General features: G+C 47.5%; 2 protein-coding genes across 3 annotated transcripts; both read left to right on the top strand.

Annotated features, from left to right (window-relative positions):
* Positions 1-1,108: 1,108 nt before the first annotated feature.
* PRKRIP1 (PRKR interacting protein 1) lies at positions 1,109-9,796 on the top strand. The gene is made up of 6 exons (XM_027690759.1): positions 1,109-1,251; positions 2,234-2,312; positions 3,708-3,808; positions 4,566-4,651; positions 6,301-6,368; positions 8,659-9,796. Exons 1-6 carry the CDS (start codon positions 1,132-1,134, stop codon positions 8,772-8,774), a joined length of 570 nt encoding a protein of 189 aa, XP_027546560.1. The 5' UTR covers positions 1,109-1,131; the 3' UTR covers positions 8,775-9,796.
* A 775-nt stretch (positions 9,797-10,571) lies between these two features.
* On the top strand, positions 10,572-24,281 carry ORAI2 (ORAI calcium release-activated calcium modulator 2). 2 transcript variants are annotated; one of them, XM_027690758.1, is made up of 5 exons: positions 10,572-10,721; positions 11,374-11,547; positions 13,873-13,918; positions 16,062-16,302; positions 21,785-24,281. In XM_027690758.1, exons 4-5 carry the CDS (start codon positions 16,075-16,077, stop codon positions 22,328-22,330), a joined length of 774 nt encoding a protein of 257 aa, XP_027546559.1. In that variant the 5' UTR covers positions 10,572-10,721; positions 11,374-11,547; positions 13,873-13,918; positions 16,062-16,074; the 3' UTR covers positions 22,331-24,281. The 2 variants fall into 2 exon arrangements, with proteins under 2 accessions (XP_027546559.1, XP_027546558.1); XM_027690757.1 differs by lacking the exons at positions 10,572-10,721; positions 11,374-11,547 and adding an exon at positions 12,105-12,193.
* Positions 24,282-25,001: the final 720 nt, after the last annotated feature.

Genomic DNA, 25,001 nt, shown 5'->3' with positions numbered 1-25,001 from the left:
CAGTACCTGAAGGGAGCCAACAAGAAAGATAGAGAGGGACTTTTCACAAGGACATGTAGTGACAGGACAAGGGGAATGGCTTCACACTGACAGAGGACAGGGTTAGATGGGATATTGAGAAGAAATTATTCCCTGTGAAGGTAGTGAGGCACTGCCACAGGCTGCCCAGACAAGCTATGGCTGCCCCATCCCTGGAAGTGTTCAAGACCAGGTTGGATGGGGCTTGGAGCAACCTGGGCTAGTGGAAGGTGTCCCTGCCCACGGCAGAGGGGTGGAACGAGATGGAACCCAAACCATTGTGCAATTCTATGAGGAAGAACTTCTTCACTGTGTGGGTGATGGAGCACTGGCAAAGATTGCATAGCGAGGGTGTGGGGTCTCCCTCAAAAGCCATCTGGACACAGCCCTGAGTGCCAAGCTCAGGGGATGGTGCTGGAGCCAGGGGTTGGAATGGGTGACGCCAGTGATCCCTTCTGAGCCAAACCATCTTTCTGTAACTCTGCACCCTCACAGAATCACGTTGAGGGCGACAGAGCACTGAAACAAGTGCCCAGGGAGGGTGTGGAGCCTCCCTCTCTGGAGACATCCCAAACCCACCTGGACCCATTCCTGTGTCACCTGCTCTGGGTGACCCTGCCTTGGCAGGGGGTTGGACTGGATGATCTCCAGAGGTCCCTTCCAACCATACAATTCCTTGATTCTGTGAATTATCGTTCTGTGACTCTGCACCTTCGGCCCCCACCCAGGCTGCAGGGCATGGACATCAGGAGGAATTTATTCACAGAAGGGTTTGTGAGGCATTGGAACGGGGCTGCTCAGGGAGGTGGCGCAGTCACCGTCCCTGGTGGTGTTTAAGGAAAGGACTGGACGTGGCACTCGGTGCTCTGGTGTGGTTGGCGGGGTGGTGTTCGGTCACAGGTTGGACTCCATGTATTTTACAACCTAATTCATTCAGTGATTCTGTGACTCTACGACTGTTCGCGGTGAGGGCCCCACGAAGCCCTTCCCCCCCCAGGGTCCCCTCACGAACCCCCCACCCCTCCCGGGCCCTCAGCCAGACCCGCCATGACGGGCGGGGGAGCGTCGCGCGCCGTGACGTCACGGGGGGCGGGGCGCGACCAGGGCTGGAACATGGCGGCGCCCTCGGCCCCGCGGCCGCCCCGGCCCCGCAAGGAGCCGCAGCCGCTCGTCATCCCCCGGAGCGCGGCCGAGGAGCAGCGCCTCCGCCTCGAGCGCCTCATGAGGAACCCGGTGAGGGCGGCGGGGCCGGGAGGGGGAGGAGGGACAACGAGACCCCCCCCCACACGCAGGGTCCGTGAGGGGAGAGGGACACCGAGACCCCCCTACTGCACCTGCAGGGTCCGTGAGGGGAGAGGGGCCGGTACGACCGCCCCAGGGTCTGTGAGGAGAGAGGGGCCGACCTCCCCTTCCTTCTTCCCGGTTCCATGAGGGGAGATAGATTGACACCCCCCGCCCCTTTCTCCTGCCTAGGTCCTCGAGGGGAGAGGGACCGACACCGGCCCTACACACCGGGTTGTCATGATGGGAGAGGGACTTTTCTGGGATGCTGTGAGGGGAGAGACCCTTCTCTGGGTACCCAGGGGGAGGACTGCCCTCTCAGTCCCCTCAGTGCTCTGCCCGCTGGCCTTTGCTCTTCCTACTGCTTTTGATGACCCCAGTTCCTCTAACTGGGTGTTTCGATCCTTTCCCGAGGAGGTGTTTGCCAGGAGGAGACTCTCACCCGTGCCCTGTGTGTGCTGGAGCAGCTGAGATGTCCCTGCACCGCGTTCTTCCTCTGACCTTGCACCATGTGTTCTCCCTCCCCTGCTCTTTCCTGTCCTCTAGATCTGGCATGGAAGGTGCACAAATGCCTTTCATCACTTCCCAGACTACGGGTAGTGGGAGTAGACTCAGCTCCTGCGAGTGCTTGGAGGTGCTGACATGCTTCCACCTGGTTTCCGTACTGAAAAGAAGCGCAGACATTCCTAATCCTCCTGGGGTTTGTTGACCTGCAGGCCTGAATGTGAGGGACAGAGAGGATCCCTTCTGATTCTCCTCTTCTGCCTGCTCCTGGTCCCTGTGCATGAAGAAATGGCTGCAGCTGTGCTCCTTCTGAGATCTGTCAGCTGATGGAAGAGGCTGTTGTCAGACATGTCCCGCCTTTCAACAATGTGTTAAAATTGCAGACTTTGCTCCTAGAAGATACTGATGGCTGGTTGGTTTGTTCTTGCAGGAAAAGACTGTACCAATCCCTGAAAAACTGAACGAATGGGCACCGCGACCTCCCCCGGAGTTCGTTAGAGACGTGATGGGTAAAGATTCTGTTCTTCAGATATCTCCGGGGTCAGCCACATTTAACTCAGAAAAGTGTTTAACAGGGGAGGACAGAGATGGTTTTTCGGTTGCTCATTTTGCTGGAGGAAAGAGGTGTGAAATGTGCTTCGAGAGTTGCTTTTTCGAGTTTTATTTGGTTCTTGGGTCCCGCTTTTCTGCCGGTAGTCAGGATGCAAAGTGAACAAAGCCCGTGGCACTGCAGCACGTGGGCTGCCTGCAGTGCAATACGCTGCTGCTCTGGTGATGACAAGTAAATGATGATAAGTAAATCTGTCTTTCCCACTGATCTGAGAGTGCTCTGGAAGCTTGCAATTATGAAGCCCTTCTTGTGGCTGCTTTGAGCCTGGATCTCAGGCACGTGCAGCAGGTATGGTTTTGTGTGGTCAGGCAGGGATCTGGCAGCTGTGCAAGGAACCTGACCCAAATACTCTGCTTATACTTTACTTTTACCTGCAGGGATTAAATATAGTAGTTGTGGTATAAACTGTCTGCATGTAGAAGTTCTGTCTTTCTTTGGGACCTTCATCCTTCCTAGAGGTCGACTTGTTCTTTTCTCAGAATAATTGATCTTGGACTGAAGTTTTAAATGCTTTGGAATAAACTCTTCTGCCTATTGGAATTCCCTCATGGCTTTTTCAAATATCTTTGCTGTGTGCTTGAGTAAAACTGTCTTGTTTTTCTGGGAGCACCTGACATGCTGGGATTCTGCTGGTATCTGTTGCAGCCCCAGCTGCTGTGTTTTAATTAGGTGTCTTTTTTGAGTCTTGTATTCCTGTGCTTTGCCTTGAGAAATGGCTCAGCAGACAGAGGAAGAGAATGGAGAGTGATGTTGAAAGCTCCTGCGAGGCTTCAACATGCAGGCTGATGCCAGGAAGAGAGAGCGGTGGGCATTTCATTTGTGAAGAAACAGTCAGAAACTGTCAGTGGTATCTGTCTTGTGTGGGAAAGTACAATATGATGGGGTTTATCTCCTTTCTGTTGACCTTTATTTTTTGTGTGAGATGCTGAAAATCAGTCAGAAGCATCTTCAGTAGGATGTTTTAGCTCATCTCTGCCTGTAAGAGAATAGGGAGTGCATTTGATCTCAAGTTCTTGGACTGCCTTGATGTGCAGCTAAGACTGGGCTCTCCAAGGGAGCAATCAACCAGTAGGACCTGCAGTGACCCATAAGTGTGTGGTTTTGCAGCTCTCTTTGGGTTTTGGCTGTGAGTGATTTGAGCTTATATAAAAGGGTGACACACACTGTGTGTTGTTGGTAGATTTTCAACTTAGAGTGCCATTTCATGTGTCCCATCCCTCAGCATCTAGCTGTAGTTATTTGTGAGAATCTGTACACATTCTTTCCTAGCAGATTTACCTCTTCTTTGCTGCAGGTTCCAGTGCTGGAGCTGGGAGCGGGGAGTTCCACGTGTACCGGCATCTCCGGCGGCGAGAGTACCAGAGGCAAGATTTCATGGATGCCATGGCTGAGAAGGTCAGCACAACTCTTTATAGTTCCCTCACTCCCAAATATTTGGTGTTCACTGCAAATCTGTGTTTTCTTTGAAAGTCATGTACAAATAATCCCATTCTGAGCCACCCCTTGTCAGAGGAGTCTGTAGGAGTGTGTGATACGTGGCGTCTGTGTCAGTACTGAAACATTTGGTGCTTTGTGTCAGACATGCTCCATCTCCTGTGTTCCCTGGGGTCCTAGCACACAGTAAGACACGTGAGTGTGTGTGTTCTCAGGTTGGCTTGAAAATGCTTTAAAACTAGAAATCCCTTATATTATCACTGTCTTGCCTAGAGAGAATCAAGGCAAGTGCCTGTGAATGGAGTTCAGATGTTTCTTTTAAGGCTTGGTCAAGTAGAATGGCCTCTCTTTCAGACAACATTATTGTTATACTCTCTCTTGGCCGAGTCCTTTGATCCATATGTTAATGTTTATGTCTCCAATTATTCACTTGTTTTTACTGAAACATTCATTAGGGCAGAAGCCCAACCTTCCTCACCTGTTCTGGTGAGGATTCCTCCCTCAGAAGGTTTCAGTGTTTGGCTCAGGGTATAGGTTAAAAGTGCTGTCTATACAGCAGTCATCCCTAGGACATGGCTTTGTATAAAGAAGACAGGCAAAATCTGGCAGAGCTCCCTTCTGTATTTTGCTAAAAGATTTCTCCCTAAAACGACATGACTTTTAAAAGAAGTATTTTAATTTAGATTGTGACCAAAGTATGACATGTGATCAATTACAGCAAAGACTAGATGAGGAATTCCAGAAGAAACTGGAGAGGAATAAGATGATTGCAGAAGAGCAAACAGCAAAACGCAGAAGGAAGCGGTAAGGGCAGATTTTTCCCAGGAGGCTTGACATGGAAACCCTCACACCCTGTGCCTCATCTGTAGCTGCATGCTTTGGATAAACACTGTCATTCTGTGTCTGCATCTATCAGCTGGGAAGTCTGGCTGTGGAAATAAAATTTGTCAGTGTCATTGTTTGGTTTTTAAAGGTAGCTGTAAACTTGACAGGCTTTGCTGGCCTCTTCTCCATGCCATCACTGGCAGGATAACTCAGGACTGGTTGAGCAGCTTTTGCTGACTCTGTGGTCTTGATTGCAACGTGCCTTACTGCATATTTGTTGTAACAGTGTCAGGAAAGGTTTGTGTTTATATCTGGCTTAAATGAACATCTGAATCACTTGATACCAAGCAGCTTCAGTGCAAAACTGTGTGCTGCTTAATGGACAGGCCACTTCTGCCTGCAGGTCAAGTCTAGTAGGTTAAATGAAAATATTAAAAAATATTAAATCCATCTCGCTCTTAAATTCTAGACACAGTGAAACAGTTGCAAGATTGACGCTCTCAAGAAGTAGCGTGAACATCGTAGTGCATTGATACAGGAATTTAAATCCCACTGTCTTTATCCACCACACATTTCAGAAACAGCAGGATATCATGGCCTGGCTCTTTCACACTGTCTGACCCTGAGCAGCCTCTCCCTTGCTGCTTTGCATCCTGTGGCTGAGAGTTGCTGTGGAAAGGCCTGTGCAAAGTGACTCACTGCCATATTAACACAAAAGTGCTCAACACAAACACTGTTGCCATCTTAGTTTAATTTAATGTGGTCCAACAGATGGCCACCAAGTCAGATCTGGCCTGCTGCCTCTTCCCTGGCTGAGAGGGAGAACAACTGTTCCAACAGCAGATGCTGCCTAAACACTAGCACCTCCTTGTCCCCCTTCTATGGTCTAATGGTGCAGGACCCAAGTGGCTTTGCCCTGTAGGAGCCCCTCTGATTTCCCTCACCACCCTTCTCTTCTGTCCTTGACCTAACACTACCTGGCTCTCTGTTTCAAGAGAATTCACTTATGGTGGTGAGAGAGGAACATGAATCCCAGGCTGCTCTGCCTGTGTCTGACATTAACTTGCCTGATTGCCTTTTCTGGGCAAACAAAACTGGGCTCTATGAACAGAATTTCCCTCTTATTCCTAGTGTTGTTCCAAGGACCCAGTATCCCAAGGAGGTACAGCCAAAGAGGAAGGTCAAAGCATACTGCACTATTTTTTTAAATTTTTTTTTCAATTAAAGTATATGTTACTGGTGATATTTTTCCCCAGTGTTCAGTCCCAGCAGTCTGGATTTTGACACCATTTTCTCTTTTTGTTCATTAGCCTAGGTAGCTAAAATAAAGGAGCAGTTTTATTTTTGTTCCATCTGTGTTCTTGGAGATTCTTGTGTATCATATAGTTTGGGTTGCAGTGGCATCATGGAAGACTTTTAAAAGATCCATTAGACTAAAAACAACATAGAAAAGTTTCTGTTGATCGTGTGCTAAGTTTGCTTTTGCTGAATTTTCAGTTAAGGCCAAATTTAAATTGAACTTCTCTTCTGAAATCAGGTTTTCCAATATGTCGTTTATCAGTGTATGAATGTTCAGAAACTTTACAAACGTAGGATTTGTCACAGTTTTTTTTTCCTTTGCTTTATAGCCAGAAGTTAAAAGAGAAGAAGCTGCAAGCTAAGAAAAATAAACTTGAACAAAAGAAGCAGGAAAAAGGTCAGTGAAATTTAGTTTTCTTTCCTCAAAACTCAGTTCTGTTCCCTAATTGAAGCCTAGAAGGGTTTTTTCCACCCCCCACCCCAAGCATTCTCAATACACGGATTGAAGCCTGAGCCTTAAGCTTGTTATTTTAGCTAATGTTTCAAAATCCTCTTTGAAAGCCATCTATGTTGAGATTTAATCTTACAAATAACTTGGCTGTTTGTGAATATTTTCCCTTTATTAGGGGAAACTTTGGACAGCAAACATTGGAATCCGATTTGGTTGTTTGTGGATGTTTTGCCCCAGCTATTCCGACAAACTGCAGATTTAGAACATCATCTGCTCAAAAAGGCAGTATTGTTCAAGGCTGTGCTTTTTTCTTATGTATATTTTGAATGCTTATGGAGAAAACAGGTGGAAAAAAATGCACAGCTTGGGCAGCAAGAAACTGAGTTATGATTGTGTAAGAAATTGAGCCACCTTGGTGCCATCTGTTCCACAGGACTTTTATTTGCATAGAAATAAACATGGAAAACCTGACTGCCTCTGTCCTCCTGCAGTGTTGAAATTAACGTTCAGCAACGTCAGTGTAACTGTTTGCTCAAACTTTTGCATATTGTTGCTTCTTTTCAGTGAGTTTATTTTAGCTTACTCCTTCAAATAGTTGTCCTTTGTGGATTAGTTCACTAACTGCAGTTATTCTTAAAGTTACAGCAGTTGCTGGTAATTCTGCTGGAACAGTGACTTGTCTGACAGTTCTACCTTAATTCTGCTTTGCTTTTCAGAATTGGATCTGTTTCAGCTGAACCATTGCCAGCCTCCCATGTAAACATGGGAGGACAAATTACTTGTTAGGTTAATTTTACTTGTGACAGCAAGTGAATGTAGCAGAGTAGGTTTTTTGGGTGTTTTGTTTTTGTTTTTTTTAAGCTAGTCATTTATGACTTGTAACTAGGAGGAGGATTTAGGTATGAGTCAAAATACTTTTGTTCATTTTGAGTGAACAAAACAGAATACCCATCCCTTTAGGGAGTGGCTGGGAGAGAGGAGAGCTGGATCAGGGACTGGCACTGCCGTGTACCAGTTGTGGGGCTGGAGTGGTTTTGTTTGGCACAAGTTCCTGAAAGAATCCAAACTCCCCTGTCTTTATTACATTTTTAACTCTTTACAGTTTGTGGTTCTCTATGTAAAATAATAATAATAATAGTAGCAGTAATAACAATGATAATAATACCAGTAGGGACAGAAGCCCCTGATAGCCATCTCTAGTCTACTGAGAACAGTCTTTTCTTTTTCTAGTTTTGTGTGCCCTGGTTGAGATCTGAATTTTCCCAAATTAATTGAAGTGTGTTTGTTGTATGTAGTAGGCAAGCATTTATCTTCCGTTTTGAATGAATGAATAAAACCTCTGAATTGCCATCTTTCACCTTTGTTGTAGTAAATACATTCACAATAAGGGTTAGCAGCGAATCAGGTCAGCTGTTAAAGTTACATTATTGTACAAACCCCTAAGACAAAATGAAAGTTCAGAACTTCACCACGCGGTGGCATCAGACCACTGAGCCTAAATCCTACGTGTAACTGGTCAGGACATGAGCTTGACTGGGCCTGAGGAACAGTAAAGAGCAGAAAAAGTCAGATTCAGGTCCCACTTGATGCTGTACCTCATTTTCATGATTGGTTATTTAATTTCTAGTAAGTGTTTTCTGGTCTTTTAGCAGGCCTCACGAGTTTTCTGTGGCCCTTGTTAAGCTTAGGCATATTTTAATGGGTTCCTGTACTTGCAGTATAGCAAACAGTCTGTAAAAGTTTATGGCACCCTGTGGAGTTTCTGTGACCTTGGATAGGTGTAGGAATATATTCAGTCTTGTCCGTGGCTTCCCAGTGCTCTGTAAGGGTACTCTGTGATCCTTGAAAGTTAATGCCAACCTGCAGAGGCTGGGAATGAGATAATCCATCATCCCCGGTGTTTGACTACCTCTGTTTGAAGAAATAATGTTCTATAGGAGGTGGACTTGGTAACATTGGAGGTAAGGGAATATTTCTCCAAGGGGGAATTTGATATTCTGAGCTCCCTGTTGCTCAGTAGAATGAATATAACCTGATACATGTTTCCTGACTATCTGGGACTACTTAGTTGTGAGATATTTAACAAGGAAGACACAGGGGAATATGTTATCCACCCGTGCTAATTAGCATGACATAATACGTGTCTCCTTAGCACCTGGGACTGTTTTGTTGTGAAATACTTGAGAAGGAAGACAGGTGGGAACACCTTATGGATTCACCCTGTTTGTGTTTGTAGAACCAGATCAATCCCAAGAGCGAGGCAGCAGCGAGGATGACGAAGAGGACAGCAAGGAGGAGGAAGAGAAGGAAGATGATGCTGAAGAGCCAAGTTTTGTGATGGGAAGAGGATGAGGCCTTTCAGGGACAGCTGGAAGCACTGTTCATTGCTTTATATCCAGGAGCATGAAAGCCTTTCATCTCAGCCAAGCAGAACCCATTGGCCGTACGTTACATCTGCTTAACGGGGCATGGCCTTCACGTCACAGGCCCGAGAGATAATGATAGAGAAATGCCAAATAAGAGATTTTTTTCTTAATTGCCTGTATAACTGCTGTGCAGTCTGCTCTAAGTTTGCTCTAAAGAGTCAGCCATAAGTCTCTGTGACCCTGGAGTTCTTTCTAACATGGCCCAGAGTGTTTTTCTGTCTGAAAGCTAAAACATATCCATTACCATTTAAGGGAAATATTACTGTGAAGGCTACGTATTCTACTTATGGCAGAGCTGGTAGCAGTGGGATACATGAATCTAAGGGAAGAGTTCAACTTGAAGTAGAAAAGTGGTCTGTAGCCAGACTCTCCTGCACTGTGAGTGTTCTGAATTTGGGGTTTTGTATGGGGTCACCTCTAACCCAAAGAAATCAGTTTATGTTGCTAGACAAGTTCTATAGATTTTTAATCGGGATCCCTTTTTTATTGCTAAAACTTTTCCCTATTGCTTTTCTTCCATGTTTTTTAAATTAATAAAAGGGATGTGTTGGATTGTTCTGTCTTCTATTTTATTTTTTAAGAGGATTTCAGTAGAATAAAGAGATGCTTGCAGGGTTGCAGGAAAGGACAAAAAGATCAAGTGATTTGGCACACATGAAAATATGGAAAAGGTGTTAGCTGCATGTCACTTACTTTTTGCTTTTGGATTGGAACAATGTATTTTCCCAAAGATTATGTCTGTAAAGCCTCCAAATCCTGTGGCAGAAAGGCTTGGAATGGAATCATTCTGCTTGTGTTACAGCTTCATGTAATGACACCTGCCTTTCTCTCTGCTTGAGCTCTCTGCTTTGCACTTTGGATTCCCCAGGAGGAATGATAACATCTATATATACGTTTACTTACCGGTGCTTAAATGAAAAGCATATGCAGTGGTGGTTTTACTTGTAACTTTGATTGTTGTCTTTTCAGTGTATCTTTAATTAGAAGTGCCTGCTGGCTTTCAGACATGCTCATCCCAGAGCCTTGCATCCGGAATGTGGTGCTACTTCTTCTCAAGCCTTGGTTAATGCCAAATTATTTTAAGCAAAAACAGTAAAAAGGGAGAATCTCTTTTTAGATTTATCCTTTGTTGAGCAGTGCTGCCAGAAATCCTGCATTTTGTCTGAGCTGGCTTTATGTAATGGCTTCTCAGTGGTGTTACCGTGGCGGCTGGGAAGCAGATGTGATCAAGTGCAAGTGATGTTTGTGTTTAGTTCCCCTGTACATACCCAAAGACTTTAGAGCTGGATAACTTCTGACCTGCAAGGTCCATATCCCAACTGTTCCCCCTCCCAGGTTAGAGATCTGCATGGAACTGTTTTCTGCTCAGTCTCCACAGAAGCAGGTTGTGGCAGTGTTTCATTCCTTAGCACTTCAGATGCAGGATGGATGTTCTGCACCTGGCATTTTCCCTGTGGAGAGATGAGTTATGAGCACTGCTTCGCGTGAAGCCCCCTTAGGGCAGGCGAACCCTGTGGATACTGTGCGATGAGCCATAAAAATAGGGTGTTTTTTATGGACAGAGAAGAACTGAGAGCCTCACAAATAAAGATGTTCTGCCTCTGAGCTTGTCAGGCCTTTGAGCTAAGTCCTGTTCTGCATTAAGTAGAGCAGATGTTGGTGATTGAACAAATTCAGGTTGTGTGGCCTCATCCTGCCTCCTTAAGATGCCATCCTTACCCGTGCTGAATTATTCATGCTCTCCATTTTGCAGGAATGCCGAGTTTGTAGGTGAAATCCGTAAACAGCAAGGAGAACATGTTGGTGAAGGTGGGATCTGCCTCACGGTCTGTCTCGCTGGGGTGGCTCAGTGTAGCAGTAGGAGCTGTATTTGGTAGGTGTTGCTGTGAATTCCAAAAAATACTCTGCCGTGTTGTGGTTGTTCCCGGCAGTACGAGCTCGTTGGGAATACAAAGCACTTCAAAGGGAGGTTCGGAGGGATGTTTCTTTGTTAAGACAAAATGCAGGTACTCTGTGACCTCAAAACTGGGAAAACGTCATCCATGGAGTATAAAAAAGGAAGTGCTCCCGTGTGTAGTAAAATGAGGAACAACTCTACAACTGCTTCCTATTGCAAATAGGGCCCTGACAAAGTACGAATAATTTAAAGGCTTAAGACTGCCCAGGAGTTTGACCTGCTTACGTTAAATTCTTTTTCTGGATGCTTTTCTAGAGGAGTCCCTCTCCTTTCCCTGATGGAGACTAATCTTCAGGGATTAAAGTTTGCTCTGTTCCATTTCTACACATGGGACCCCGAGAGACAGCAGTGTTAGTGCTAAAACCGAGCAGAGGTGTTCCTGATCTCAGAGGTGAAAAGCACACTCGGGATAAAAAAATGTATCTTTCTCTTTATTAGCTTTTTGGGAAGTGTTTTCCTGTCTCTTCCCTGCCCCCCGGGCAGAATGGAATTCAGGATGATGGGATTACCCTGTGATAAAGCTGACCCATTGTGCTGCCTTTCAGCATTTTCTTTATCTCATTTCCAGGGAAGGAACTCCCTCTCTTTCCCATAAGGCTGTCCCTGTCCTTTTGATGGGTTTATACAGGATTTCCTGCTGAGTCAATAGAGGAGGAGTGCAGGGAGATAGCAGCCGGGATTCCAGGGAGCCAGAGGAGGTTGCAGCCCGGCGGAGGCAGAGCAGCGCTGCCTTTTGACTTATGTAAGTGGCGACTTTTTGCTGTGTAATTAACAACTGTAATAAAAGCACATTTGCATCCCATTGCACCAATACCTTCTCTGTGCCAAGACTTAGAGATAACGCCAGCCCCAGACCCACCAACACCTTCACCAGTGGGGGTTTTTCAGCCCGACCGTGACTTCAGGGATCCGCAGAGCTGATTTTTTTTTTTTTTTGCCCTGCCAGATGCGCGTTGACGGGCTGCGACCCCCGGGATCCCACCCGGCTGCGGGTGCTGGGGGCTGCCCTTCCTCTGTGACCGCTGAGTACATCCCCAGTGTCGAGGACCCCCAAAACCCCCGGGGTGCGGGGGGTGAACGCGGCCCCGGCTCCGCGGGGGAAGGGGGGGGCGGGCGGGGGTCGCCTCCCCAGGCCCCGCCCCGCCGCCGAGGGGGCGTGACCTGGCCGCCCCGCGGCCCAATCAGAGCGCGGTCACGTGCGGGGGCGTGGCGGCGCACCCCCCGTTTCCTGCGGGTCACGTGGCCCGTGCCCGGCGTTGCCGTGGCAGCGGCGGAGGCGGCTCCGGCTCCAGCTCCGGCTCCCGATCCCGGCTCCGGCTCCAGCTCCGGCTCTCCCGCTCCCGCCCGCAATCCCGGGGCTCCCGTCCCGGCCCCTGGACAGCAGCGCGGTGAGCCACGGCCCGCCCCCGCGGCCCTGCATCCCGCCCCGCGGTGGGGGCTCCCCCCCCAGCGGGCCCCGCGCTCTGGGGTAGCGGGGGCATCCCCTCCGTGTTTGGGGTGCGGAGGTGGGAGCGTCTCCTGCCCACCGGGAGAAGGAGGTCTCATCTTGCCCGGGAGAGTTAGTCTGATCCTGCCTGGATGGGGATTCCCTTGCCCAGGATGGTGGGGGGGGTACGCGCCTCATCCTGCCCGCGCAGGGAGAATCCCTCGTACGCGCCTCATCCTGCCTCGCTGGGGGCTATCCCCTGCCCAGGGCGGTGGGGCTGAGAGGGAGGAGGGTCCCGTCCTGCCCGGCGGTGCTTTAGGGGTCCCTTGGGATGCAGAGGGCAGGCCGGCTCCCGGGGGATGTGTCCGGACAGGGATCCTCTCGCCGGGGGTGCTGCGGGGAGACACCTCCAGCCTGCGGTGTCGGGAAACCCCTGACCCAGGGTGCTGTTGGAAAAGGGGATCGAGCAACTGGGTCCCATCCTGCATGAGGAGATGTGGGGGAGCCTTGGGATGCCGGGTAGGGATCCAATGGAAGAAGGTCGCATCCTGCCTAGGGAGGATATGTCCAGGTTGCCGTTGGAGGGGAAGGTTCTGCCTGTGAGTGGGTCTTATCCTGGCCTGGGGGAATCCCCTGTCCGAGGGTGCTGTTGGAAGGGAGATCCTCCCTTATATCCTGCCCAGGGTGTGCTGAGGGTAGCTGGGAAGGAGGAGGAGAAATCCCCTGCTCGGGCAGTGCCCTGTGAGTAGGATCCCAGCTGTGGTGATGGGGTGAGGGATCACATCCTACTTGGGAGGTGATCCCCTGCTGCCTTAAGGGAGGTCACAGCTATGGGGTGTTCACACCCTGCCTGGGTGCTGTGACACCCCAGGGGTGCTTCTGGGGGGCCCCAAGCCAGAAGGGGACATAGAATAGGGTTCCCCATAGCAAAGAGGGCCTGAGCTCATGGAAGAGCAGTAGCAGGGCCTGGGGTTTGGCTTAACCACGGCCTGCGGGGGGTTGGATGATGTTCTACCAGGAAGAAAGGCACTGGTGCAAACCCACTGACCAGTCTGGGGGTGTGAGGCAGAAATCTGGGTCTGAGGAGGGGACCAGCATCCCAAAACCAGGCAGGGAAGCTGCCAGTGCTGCAAAGAGAGATCTACATATCTCGCCCTGGTGGCATCGTCCTCATTCCCTGCTGTGGAGAAATCCCTGCTCGTGTGCTTGCAGCGGGGCACGGAGATGTGAGGCATGGCAGAGGCTTTTCCTGGGCAGGGTAACAAGATCAGTGTGAGGGAGCAATTATAGAGAGCTTTCTGTCTTACCAGTGTGAGATGAAGTGGGGTCAGATGCGTTGGTGGTGCAATGGAAGTGAGTGAAAATGCGGCTGGGATGGACTTTGCCAGAGCTGGCAGAGGAAGAGGTCTCCTGGGAAAGTCCTCATTAGCCATCCAGAACTCAGCAGCCATGTGCAGTAAAACCCTGTAGGACAGTTATTTCTGTAAGAGCAAGTGTGCTGAACCTTTAACTTTGCAAGGCAGGAGCGTGAAATCTTCAGAATAACCCTCCCCGGATGCAGATAACTATCTGAGAAGTATTTCCAGAGTAAAACTGCTTCAGATAGAGTGCATGCAAAATGCTTCTTTTGTTGTGTTTCAGCCCCTGGAGCCCTCCACCCACTCCCTCCATGTCCACAGCTAGCAAGGTGAGTTTGCCATCCTGGTACTGCTTGTTTGGGCTACGTTTGTGTTTATGGATTTTATTCTGAAGTTGTTTACTTATTTGAGAACATCTCTTGAGCTGCTCCAGAGTGAAAATTCATCCTTGTGGTATTTTTAGCTTATTTTTCTAATGAAAGAAGCAGATGTGATTGGGTACTCTTGCCCTCTCTCTGTAACCTCTGAATTCATTTGTCTTTTCAATGGAATTTGTCCCAGGGGTCAAAGCTTCCTACATGAAAAGTTCCTACGTATTTTATGAAAATAAATGGCAGACTAGAGGCCATCACTGTATCAGCTGGGGACAAAGTCTGTAGATTCCCTCCACGCTATACATTGCAGAATCCACACAGGATGTTGTCACAGGAAACAGCTTCATAATTTTGCTGCTCACAGACTGTTTCTGCCTCCGATCCTCCCAGGAGGCTTTTTTCTTCTTCTGTAAAATAGGTGATTCTTGCCTTTTCTGAAAACACAGAGCAAGCAGGAAGGTTTGTCCCTCTTATTCTCTTTTGCTTATGTTGTTGTGTGAATATTATTTTATGCCTTTCTTTTTTTTTTTAATATATTTTGAAAACTCCTGAGCAAGTCAGGAGCCATCCTGGAGTTCTCCATGTAATGGTGGCCTTGTAAAAAACTGCCCAGGAATGATCTTGTGCTCTTGCTGCCGTCCTTATTATGTCTGAGGGGGCTGGTACCTGAAAGCCCCCCGTGTTCAGGAGGGACAGTCTTGCGACCTGCAATGCTTTGTTTGCTGCTGCAGTGTTATCTTTGTTATTGTTCCCTTTTAGTGACAGCATTCAGAGTTTTGGGCATTTGATGTCCTTTTGATCTTTGCCACTTCTTCAAATCTCACAGCAGCCATGGCTTTATTAGCTGTCCCCATATGTCCCCTGCATTTGGAGACCTGGGGGGGGGTTTGGGAGTGAGCAGCAAGGTGCCTGTGACCTTGAGGTGTGGTGCTGGGACTAATTAGTACCACACCAGGTGTGATTCTGGGCAGGCATCTCCTCCTGCTAGGACCTGGTGAGTATTTTATGGCCAGAACGTGCAGCTCTAGTGTCAATGGTGGAGTTGTGAGTGAGGGGATTAACTGGAAAATCGTAGTTTCCATTCTTTGGAAGGCTGAGTCAAACATCTAGTTTCAGATGTTTGCCAGAGTTGAGAGTTTTTTGCTCAAAACATTCCATGGATCCTGCCCTGTGTCTGTGGATGGCACAGAGATCACCAAAGCCATTTGGCAGCAGCCTGGTGATATGGTGGTATAAGGAGCATGGTTTGGACCCCACACTTGGCTCTGTGGCAATCACCACCTGAAATAGTCTGGCTGCTTTCAGACATCTCTCAGTGTAATCTCTTGAATCTGAAGATGATGAAATTTCCTGAAAGCAGCTCGGTTTCCCCTTGGAATTGTCTTTTCCTTTCCCCGTGCTCAGAGCCACTGGTAGAATTAAGGGAACAGGATTCTTGGTCAGATGTGGCTGATAAATGGAGTGTGAGCAATTCAGGAAATTGAACTTCCCACTGCAAAAGCTTGGGAAGTTCACTTGTAATCCTACACAGCAATCAGCTGTGTGCCTTTTGGGGGAGTTTGGGGAATAACTATTGTGCCATCTAAAATGAGCCATGAGGAGCAATGGTTTAACTGAGAAAAACTTTCCAAAGAACGAGCAAAAAGTGACTCCCTGAATTGGTGTTACTTTGGTTCTCTAAGGAGGTGCATTTGGAGCCAGTCCATGATGCACTGAGAAATGAACTGTCATCTCAATACAAAATGATAAGATGGGGGTCCTATTGCCAAAGTGTCATCTGTAAAACAATTCTTTTATTAGCAAGGAGGAATTAGAGGGCAAAGTCAAGGTGCCAGCTCTGAAATGAAAAGCCTGATGCTGTGCAGCCTTCCTGAATTCCTGCTGGAGTAGTTTCTGAGTTTACCTGTGTAATCTTTCCTAGTTCCTATGGTCATTTTTGGCAACTGGGGACTGTCCTTTCTCAGTTCTGTGCCTTGCAAATGTGATGGCATTTGGTCCATCATTTCCCACCGACCAAGGGGAACTTTGTTCCACCGTAGCTTTTCCAGTAGTTGATGCTCGTCCTGTCTGCCTGAACGTGACTGTTTTATTCCCTCAGCGTTTGTCTCACCATGAGTTCTGAGTTAAACGTCCCGGTGGATCCCTCCACCCCTGCTTGCTGCTCTGAGCCCGGCACGAAGGGCATGGATTACCGGGACTGGGTCCGGCGCAGCTACCTGGAATTGGTCACGTCAAACCACCACTCTGTTCAAGCCCTTTCCTGGAGAAAATTGTACCTGAGCCGAGCCAAACTGAAAGCTTCCAGCAGGACCTCTGCTCTGCTCTCTGGATTTGCCATGGTATGTGTGTTTTATAGCTTTCTGAATCGTGAAGGTTTTGGCTCTATTTGGCTCTATTAATCAGCCTTTTCCTCCTGGGAAGAATCAGGACATACTGTTGTTCCCTGAAGAGGCAGGAGGCATCTGCCTCGGCTGCTGCTGGAAAGTTTGAGCCTGGCTCTCTCAAGGTAGCACTGATACATGAGCTAAGACAACCCACACACTCCCAAGTCAGCTCTTTAAAAATACTAATCCCCTACCTGCAAGTGTTCCACCAGCAATGCTAAACAATCCAGGACCTGAGCTCTCCTTTGGCCCTGAGGCTGTTCATCCCTTGCAACCTTGTGAGGTTGCTCACGGGTGAGATTGCTCATGGGCGTGGAGTTCCTCCAGGCCCCTGTGGTTGCTGTGGTCCTGAACGTTATTTTAATTATTTCTCTGTGTGTTTTCTCAGGTCACGGTGTCTAAAATAAGGTGGAGGTTGGGTTGCAGTCTGCCAAAGTGAAGTTTGCGTAGCGTGATCAGGGAGATCGTGTTATACACTGAGGTGTGAGAAAAGGCCCTGAGCCTCAGACCTCGTGTCAGAGGGCTCTGTAGCCTGAAGGGAGCCAAACCCGGTATATTTTTGTCAGTGCTGCCCATTGGAAGTAATCCCTGGTGCTTGCTTTCTGCTATGCTGCACTCGGGTGTTATCTGGAAGCTATTTGCATAGGTCAAAACCATGTCAGGAGTAAGCAAATAAACAAGACAGAGACAGTCTGGGCCAGTGCTCAGGCCTGTTCGAGCTGTGGTGTTAACAAAGCACAGCTCTGCTGTGTCAGTGTGAGCCCCTTCACCTCCCCTCTGCTTCTTGCTTACTGGGAGTGAGAATTGAAACCAGTTTGGGGGAGGTTTTCTGCTCAGGAAATGGGCAGGTCTGGTTGTTCCTGAGGTCTGTCAGCAGAGGGGCAGAGGGCAGTGCCTGGTGCGTGGGACGCGATGTGAGGATGTTGCATCCTGCAGCTCAGAAGCTGTGGGGGGAAGACAGATCCTTCCAGATAGCCTTTCTTGTTCTATTTTAGCTTTTTCCGCTGCTTTTTCCTCCCCCAGTCCCCCAGACCATGAATCATCCATAACATTTGAGCAGTCTGGGATGACAGTTGGTCACCCAAAGTGAAGCTGGCAAGCTGCAGGTGGGGGGTTCAGTGGGAGCAGGCTAGAGGGGGAGAGGGTGCCTGGGAGGGTTTTGTGTCCTCTCCGCTCTCTATCTGTGTGCAAGAGATGCTCATAAAAGCTTTTCACAAAGTCTTTGTTGGTTTATGACCAAACTTGTGTGCTGCAAGGGCAGAAGGTCCCTTCTTTTGAGAAAGCTGGATGCTCTCCTGTAGACTCCTTTCACTCAGTTTCCTTACTCTGGAAAGCCTCTCATGTGCTTGCCCTGTGGGCCTCTGGAGTTCCATGTTAGTCATTTGTGACCATTCTCTATAACATGGTTATTACATTAACATTTTGTGTTGTTGTGGACTGGTCTACCAATGTGGTCACACGAGGTGTCCGTGCTGGGCTGTGCTGTCACCGGCATCACTGGGACTCGGGGGCTTGCAGCCCACCCACACTGCAGGGCATTGAAAACAAAGCATGCCTTCTCAGCTCACACCACAGAAAGTTGCTGGAAGTCCTTGGCAAACACACAAAGTTAACCACTGGTTTTGTATTCCCTCTAAACTGTTTAAAATGCAAGTCCAATAAACACACAGGTCTAAATACTGTTAATTATGACCACCAGCCTAACATATAAGAGGTACACCTGAAATCAGTAACTGTAAGACATGAAATCTCTTGCAATAAGGAATTCTCTTTATTAGCAAGCTTTTTCCCAGCTAATTGGACCTTCATGTGAAAGCTGAGGTATTTGTTCCTATTGGGTTGGTTCTCCTCTGGTAATTTGGCATGCAGGTATTTAGTACACGGATGTTTACTCTATTGAGAGCAACTATTTGGCTATTGATGAAAGAAGTTATTTTGAGATAAATGTGTGTAGACGTGGCACTCAGGGACATGGTTTAGTGGTGGACTTGGCAGTGCTGGGGGAAAGGTTGGACTCGATGATCTTAACCGTCTTTTCCAAGCTAAATGATTCTGTGATTCTGTGAAATAGTTTCCCTGAAGCCTTGAGTGCATTTAACTATGTAAACAAATGTCATTCAGGGCTTGGCTATTGCTTTATTTACTTCCCTGTCGGTGTGTTTGATTCGAGCTGGTTCTATATTGGCTGAAAATTATTGTGAGCTGATGGATATTTAATCAACAGGCGATGGCTCTGATCCAGCTCCTTCTGGACAGGCTGCAGAATAATGCAAACCTTTCTCGTTACCATCTCTGGTATTTCTGGCAGAGAGTTGGGCAGATCAGGAGGATGTGGGTCATTCCAGTGCCATGTCTGCTTGGAGATGGGTTGTAGGGCGACTGCATTTGCCCCAAGGAGGCTGCAGATAAAGGAAATTAAGAGGGAGCTTAGGAGACCTCCTTAATAATTTTCCTGATGGAAATAAGAGCTGTTACTGCTAATCCATCTTCTCAATACTTGTCCACTCGCTACAGGATATGTATTCAATTAAAAAAAGACAAAACAAAAACCCTAACAGATCTACTGGAGTGATTTTTACAGCCTGCCAAACCATCTGTGTGAATGTGTCATGGTTTATGTTAAGCCATTTGTCATCCTTTTGCCTGTTATTTTCTGTCCTGGTCTAAATTTCTCAAGATGAGTATCATTTTTGTTGTGGACAATCGGGGCTCTACTGGTCTAAAACCCACCATCGTTGCATGTAATTTAGTTGTGGTTTAATTCTAAAATGTTCTGAGCACTTGGTCCTGTGAGCCTGGAGTCCAACGGGGTGATTCTCAAGCTTAAAATTAAGCCTATGCTGAAATATTCCATGGCTTGGCACAGTGCTCAGCCTTGCAAAGTGGCTTCTGAGAAGAGGTTAAAATAAAGGGGGCTGTTGCATGGAAGAGTATAATTGTATCAAACATGACATATTAATAGTTTTACAGGCTAGGCAGCATATTTAATGATTTTTAAATGGGTTATGTCAGCTTGTCCTCTTTCTCTTATCCCGGTCAGGGAATGACATGACAGTCTGTGCAGGGTAAAGCAATCAGAGCTCACTCACCTTTTCAGCACTTGTTTGGGTTAAATGAACTGGTTTTCTGCCTTGCTGCACTATCTGGATTGTTGATGTTTTCCCCTGAAATACCTCTTACTGAGCCATCAGTCAGTGTTAAAAATTCATCACATTGCACAGCTGAAGCCAGCCCTAGGGAATAGGTTAGTCTGGGAGGAAACATCCAATTAGCTGAAAAGTGCTGCTCATGTGAAGGATAACAAGCAGAAATTGATATGTTGACATCAGCCAGGCTTTCAGCTTTAATATAAAGCTATAAATTGAACATGCAGGTACAATTCTCATTCAGCTGGCTGAATACCACGTCTCTGGCTATTACAGCACCCACTAATGAACAATATACCTGCAGCTTTTCCTGGCTGATGGGGTGTGACTGGCAACCACAGCGCCGTACAAATTCATTGTACATAGAGAATAAGTCTGATCTCCTCCCTCTCGAATCAATATAAGGGAAACTGCAAAGAGAACATGCACAAGGCCATGTGAAATGTGTTTTAATTAAATTGACCTTGCAATAGATAGAAGGCCAATCCTGTGTTAATATTTTCTTTGCTGTACAACAAGAACTACTGTAAACTGCAAACAGGAACCTATCAAACAAACAAACAAACAAAGTAAACTCTCCACATGTTCATAATCAGGACAAAAGGCTGGGAATATCCAAGAACCGCCACAATATTTTTCATGTCTCTAAAATCCTAAATAGTTTCTGAAGGTATAAATCTGGGCTTGTAGACCATTTGCCACATATTATACCTTGGTTGCTACTAAGGGTTGGACTTGATGATCTCAGAAGTTCCTTCCAACCCAGCTGATTCTATGATTCTAAATGTGTTCAGACTTGACTGTGATCCCCTCATTCAGGCTGCTGATGGTTTCAGAGTAAATGCAGGTAAGGCAGCAGTAATGCCAACTGGCTTCCATCCCCTTTAATCCTTTTCAGGGCTTCCAACAGGGAGAACATGGACAGACCCCTAATCTTCCAGTGCCTAAATAATATTATTATCAAGTAATGCCAGAGTGAGCGGTGCAGGTGATTATACAGAGCCTGAAATGGCTGCTCGGGGGGTGTCTCATGTGAAGTCTGGATAAAGTAATCGTGAGTCAGTTCTGCAAAATGCTTCAGTGTCCAAGAATTGAGCTGCTTGTTCAGACTTTGCCTTGTCATGATGGTCTTGAGAGGCACTGGCCTGAGTCAGGAACCCAAGCATGGCTTCTTTCCATGTAGCTGTGCCATGCCGGAGCAGCAGGTCCCCTGGGATCACCAGACGTTTTGCCTGCTGCCAGGAGAGTTAATATCTCTGCAAATCATGAAGTGCAGCTGCAGATCCAAGCCAGCTGCTAGAGAGGACTGTTTGATAGTCTTGTCCACTGCTTTTGTGGCTTCTCTTAGTGAAAAAGGTTTGTGCAGTCCTTTCAGGGATGCTATCACAGAGAAGTACTGGTTTACTTCACAGGTAGGTTAAGTAATTGTACAAATTCTTACACTAAACCAGTTAACAGGCCTGTGCTAGGACTCTAGTTCTGATCTCAGAAGAGCCTCCTGCTCTGTTGCACATATTCTGCTTCTTAAGCTTTATTTGATTAAATTAAAAATAGCCTTAGAGACCTGCTCTTGTTTTGGGAAGGAGACTCCTCTCTGAGTTGCTGAGCACACCCATAAGCCAGTAGCTGTCCACTCCTGCTGAGTGTATCAGTAAGTTATTAGCCGTCAAGGGAGAAATTTGAGGATATAAATAACTTGTATCTGGGCATATTTGTAATAAAACCAAACGTAAACTGTTCTGAGAATAGAAGGCAGCTATTTTAACTACGGGCTGACTTAACCTATAAAGTAGCTCGTGTGCTTCCCATGGAGGGGGGACAGTGAAACCTGGCTGGCCACTGGCCAGAGGAGCTGCTTGGTTTTGCTTTTCTTTACACGCCCGGAGTCGAAACTTCCTGTGCTGCCGCCACGAGTGAGGGGCGGAAGGAGAAGGTGTGAGGGGCAGGGGGACTCGCAGGCTGTCAGCTGCCTCCCCACCCCACGTGCCGTCTAATGAGTTCCTTCTGTTGTGTATTGGGGTTGATGCAGCTCGTATGGCTCGTGGCTGCAAGGAGAGACGTGTTATGTTAGAAACCGACGGCGCAGAAACGTGTTCCTGAGCCTCACAAAGGCCAAGGCACAGACTGTGTGAGGAACAGCAGTGATCCGTCCCGGCTGCCATTCCAGAAAGTGCTTGAATGTGTACTTGACCTTAGGTGTTCTTCCTGAATAAAGATGCTTTCCCGGATGGAAGCCTTGAAAAGAGGGAAAGCCAGCAGCTGTTGACGAGCTCTCTGTTCCTTGGTTCCAGGTTGCCATGGTGGAGGTGCAGCTGGAGGTGCAGTACAAGTACCCCCAGATGCTGCTGATCGCCTTCAGTGCCTGCACGACGGTGCTTGTGGCGGTTCATCTCTTCGCCCTCCTCATCAGCACCTGCATTCTGCCCAACGTGGAGGCAGTGAGCAACATCCACAACCTGAACTCCATCAGCGAGTCCCCCCACGAGCGCATGCACCCCTACATCGAGCTGGCCTGGGGCTTCTCCACCGTCCTGGGAATCCTCCTGTTCCTCGCGGAGGTCGTGCTGCTGTGCTGGATAAAATTCCTGCCTGTGGGCTCCATCCTGAAGAACGAGACCACCAACGTGGAGAAGCCCAGCAGCCACGCGGGGTGGCAATCAGCACTGGTCTCCACCATCATCATGGTCCCCGTGGGTCTGATTTTTGTCGTCTTCACCATTCACTTCTACCGCTCCTTGGTGCGGCACAAAACGGAGCGACACAACCGGGAGATCGAGGAGCTCCACAAACTGAAAGTGCAGTTAGACGGGCATGACAGAGGCATGCAGGTGGTGTGACAGAGCCTGCACACTGCCTCAGCTGGGGCTGAGGGCAAAACACCCCGTTTGCTACTTGGTGGGACGCACCAGGTGATGGATTGTCTTGAGGCTTCAATATGTAAATGCTAATTGCCTGCCATTTCTAGCTGTGGGTTCTAGTGCTGTTTCACATGCTGGGGTCTCTGGCCTGATTCTGGTCCTACACACTTGGTACTTGAGTTGACACTGCCGTGGAGTTGAAGGTCAAAACTTTACCTTAACATTGGTTCAGGTAGCCAAAAATCTGTATTTTTTACAAATGCAATATTCTGTTGCCAAAAGTAAAACTGCATCAGCTTCCAAACAGCCAGTGTGTGTGTGTGTGTGTGTAGGACCTGTCTTACATGTCAGAACTCCCTGGCTGTCAGTGCAGCCACGATTAACTGGCTGCTCATTTCTAGGGCAGAGCTGGTTAATGTGGGTACCTGCAGCTGACTCAAGGACATCCGGGAAAGCACAACAGAAACTGAAAGTGTTGATCACCATTGTTCCAAAGCAAGTATTCCATAAATACATAACCAGAAAGAAATCAGCCTTAGCTTTTTTTGTTCTTTTCTTGCTATTCTTTACTATATTTTTACAGCTGGGGATGTAGAATTTTCAATTGCAGGAGGCTGGGAAGTTCTCTCGTACTTTCTTCAGCAGCGTCTGTCACTTTAGATCGAATGAGTGCCAAGATCATGTGTTTTTTCCCAAGAAGAGGCAAGAGTGCCCAGGGAAGGCTTACAGGTGTTTTAGTTTTAACAAGGACATTCTTAAAACAGAACAGTGCTGGGGAATTTAATGAGACAAAACTTTGAAGGACTAGCAAAGCGAGTTTCAAGGAGGTAAGGAGTGACAGCAGATATCGTTCGAATCTGTTGCTGTGTCTTCTTCATTCACGTGTTGCTGCGATGCCTTTTGCCTGTTTTGCTGGAGAGAACAAGCCCAGTCCTGTGTATTCCATCATTTGGCTTTTTTCAATTGGCTGTAGCATTTTTCTGTCAGAAGTGAATGCTCCCTTCTCCCTCCACCAAAGCAGGCAGCTCCTCTGGTGGAACCCTGAGCTGTGCTGGCGAGCCTCATGGAGCTGGATCCGGCGGGAATGCTGTGTGCCATTAAAGAGCTATCCATTTCCCTTGAGCTCATTTCTTTTTTCAGCAGCTGAGACAATGACACTTGCATGTCTGTGTTGCTTAGCAAGGGAAGCTTGTTAATTCTGTAGCATCCTTGTGGGTGAAAAACTTCTGTAAAAAAAAACAATGTTATGATTTTTGGTAACTTTGTGGAGGGAAAAGAGTGTTTTGCAATCATGAGCTCTTTGAAGGGAAAGTAAGGCTTTCTGCCACACAGGGCTGCAAGAAGCATAAGCACATTTTCTTGGCCCTGATCCTGTGCTGATTTCCTCCTCTGCACTCAAAAACTGCAGTTTCAGAGTCTCCGAGGCCTTATAGGTTTCTGAAATCATTAAGGATGTTTGTAATGTTCTATTTAACCCTGGTCCCTTATTCCACTGGGGTTTGAGAAACCTAATGGCAGTGTATTATTACATGTCAGCTTCCCAGAACGGAGAGTACATGCAAACCCCAGGGCAGCAGGGTGAGACTATCCCAATATTCCTCTCTGGTGGGGGCCTTGGGAAACCAGCTCTCATCTCTCTTGTTTACATGCGAATGTGAGCGTTGCTGAACAAGTTGCTTAGCACTGTGTCTGTGGCTTTCATCTGCTGTTCTTGCTGCAGTTGGCATGCACCATATTGGCTGATGTGCAGCAAAGAAAAATAGGCTTTGTGTGCTAAATGACTAATCTGTACTCATGTGCATATGCAAAAAAATGAGGAGTGTCCTCCAGGAAGTGGGTGGTCCTGAAATTCATACAAACTCCCCAGGAATCCACCCTCTCTCCCTTCCTCTTTTTACCATAATAAAAATTAAAGGTTTATACAACAAAATCAGAGTTGAGTTTTCTGCCAAGTGTTACACGTGTGGGCTCTTCCCCCAGGAGAATTTCTGTTGTGAGGCCCAAGCCAGACCAGATGGGACGAGTCTCTCATCTGTACTTTGCACTCTCCTTTAACATCAGTAATAATACCCTTGTGTACTGAGGAGCTTGGGAAGTTGTCGAGGAAAGCATTGAGCCATTTTTGCAATTTAAAAGGAAAAGTTTCCCCGTGTGCACATAGTGCTGTGAAAGCAACGCAGCTCGTTTGGAAACAGCCAATTTGTTAATTTAATTTTTTGCAAGTATAATGAACTTCAGCAAATGGAGAAATGCAGCAGAAACTGTGCTTTGATTTTTGTAGAATAACTCGTTGAGGCTTTGGTGGGATTGGATTCAAGAGCAGTCTCAAGGCAGAGCATCTGTGACTGGAGTGGGATCGCCTTACTCCAGGGGGAGTCTGAGGTATGGTTTGGGATGGTGTCCCGGGGGCAAATGTACTTAAAACAGAATAATAACATGCTTTCCCATCTTTGCTTGCATCTCTGTGTCTTGTGTCTCTCTGGGCACCGAGTTCTCCCTTCCATGAGAAGCCCTTGAGAGTATTTTTGCTCAGTGACTGTGCCATCTGGGATCTCTCTGAGATCACCTTCATGCTGTAACTCCTTTCCCAACAACAGCATCTGCTTCTCTTGCTCCTGCCTCTCTTCCTTCAACTTGTTTACATTTTCAC

Source organism: Neopelma chrysocephalum, unplaced genomic scaffold (assembly GCF_003984885.1).
Source record: "Neopelma chrysocephalum unplaced genomic scaffold, ASM398488v2 Primary Assembly neopelma1_82, whole genome shotgun sequence".
Lineage (NCBI taxonomy): Eukaryota > Metazoa > Chordata > Aves > Passeriformes > Pipridae > Neopelma > Neopelma chrysocephalum.
The sequence above is the reverse complement of the archived record's forward strand: the minus strand, read 5'-3'. Positions and strand labels throughout refer to the sequence as shown.

What these genes read in the sequence shown, in the direction of transcription:
- ORAI2 (XM_027690758.1), top strand. Translation starts at nt 16,075, where the DNA reads ATGAGTTCTGAGTTAAACGTCCCGGTGGATCCCTCCACCCCTGCTTGC. An exon ending in TGCTCTCTGGATTTGCCATG is followed by an intron (nt 16,303 to 21,784) that starts GTATGTGTGTTT and finishes CCTTGGTTCCAG; the next exon opens with GTTGCCATGGTGGAGGTGCA.
- PRKRIP1 (XM_027690759.1), top strand. Translation starts at nt 1,132, where the DNA reads ATGGCGGCGCCCTCGGCCCCGCGGCCGCCCCGGCCCCGCAAGGAGCCG. An exon ending in TGGATGCCATGGCTGAGAAG is followed by an intron (nt 3,809 to 4,565) that starts GTCAGCACAACT and finishes GATCAATTACAG; the next exon opens with CAAAGACTAGATGAGGAATT. An exon ending in GCAAAACGCAGAAGGAAGCG is followed by an intron (nt 4,652 to 6,300) that starts GTAAGGGCAGAT and finishes TTTGCTTTATAG; the next exon opens with CCAGAAGTTAAAAGAGAAGA.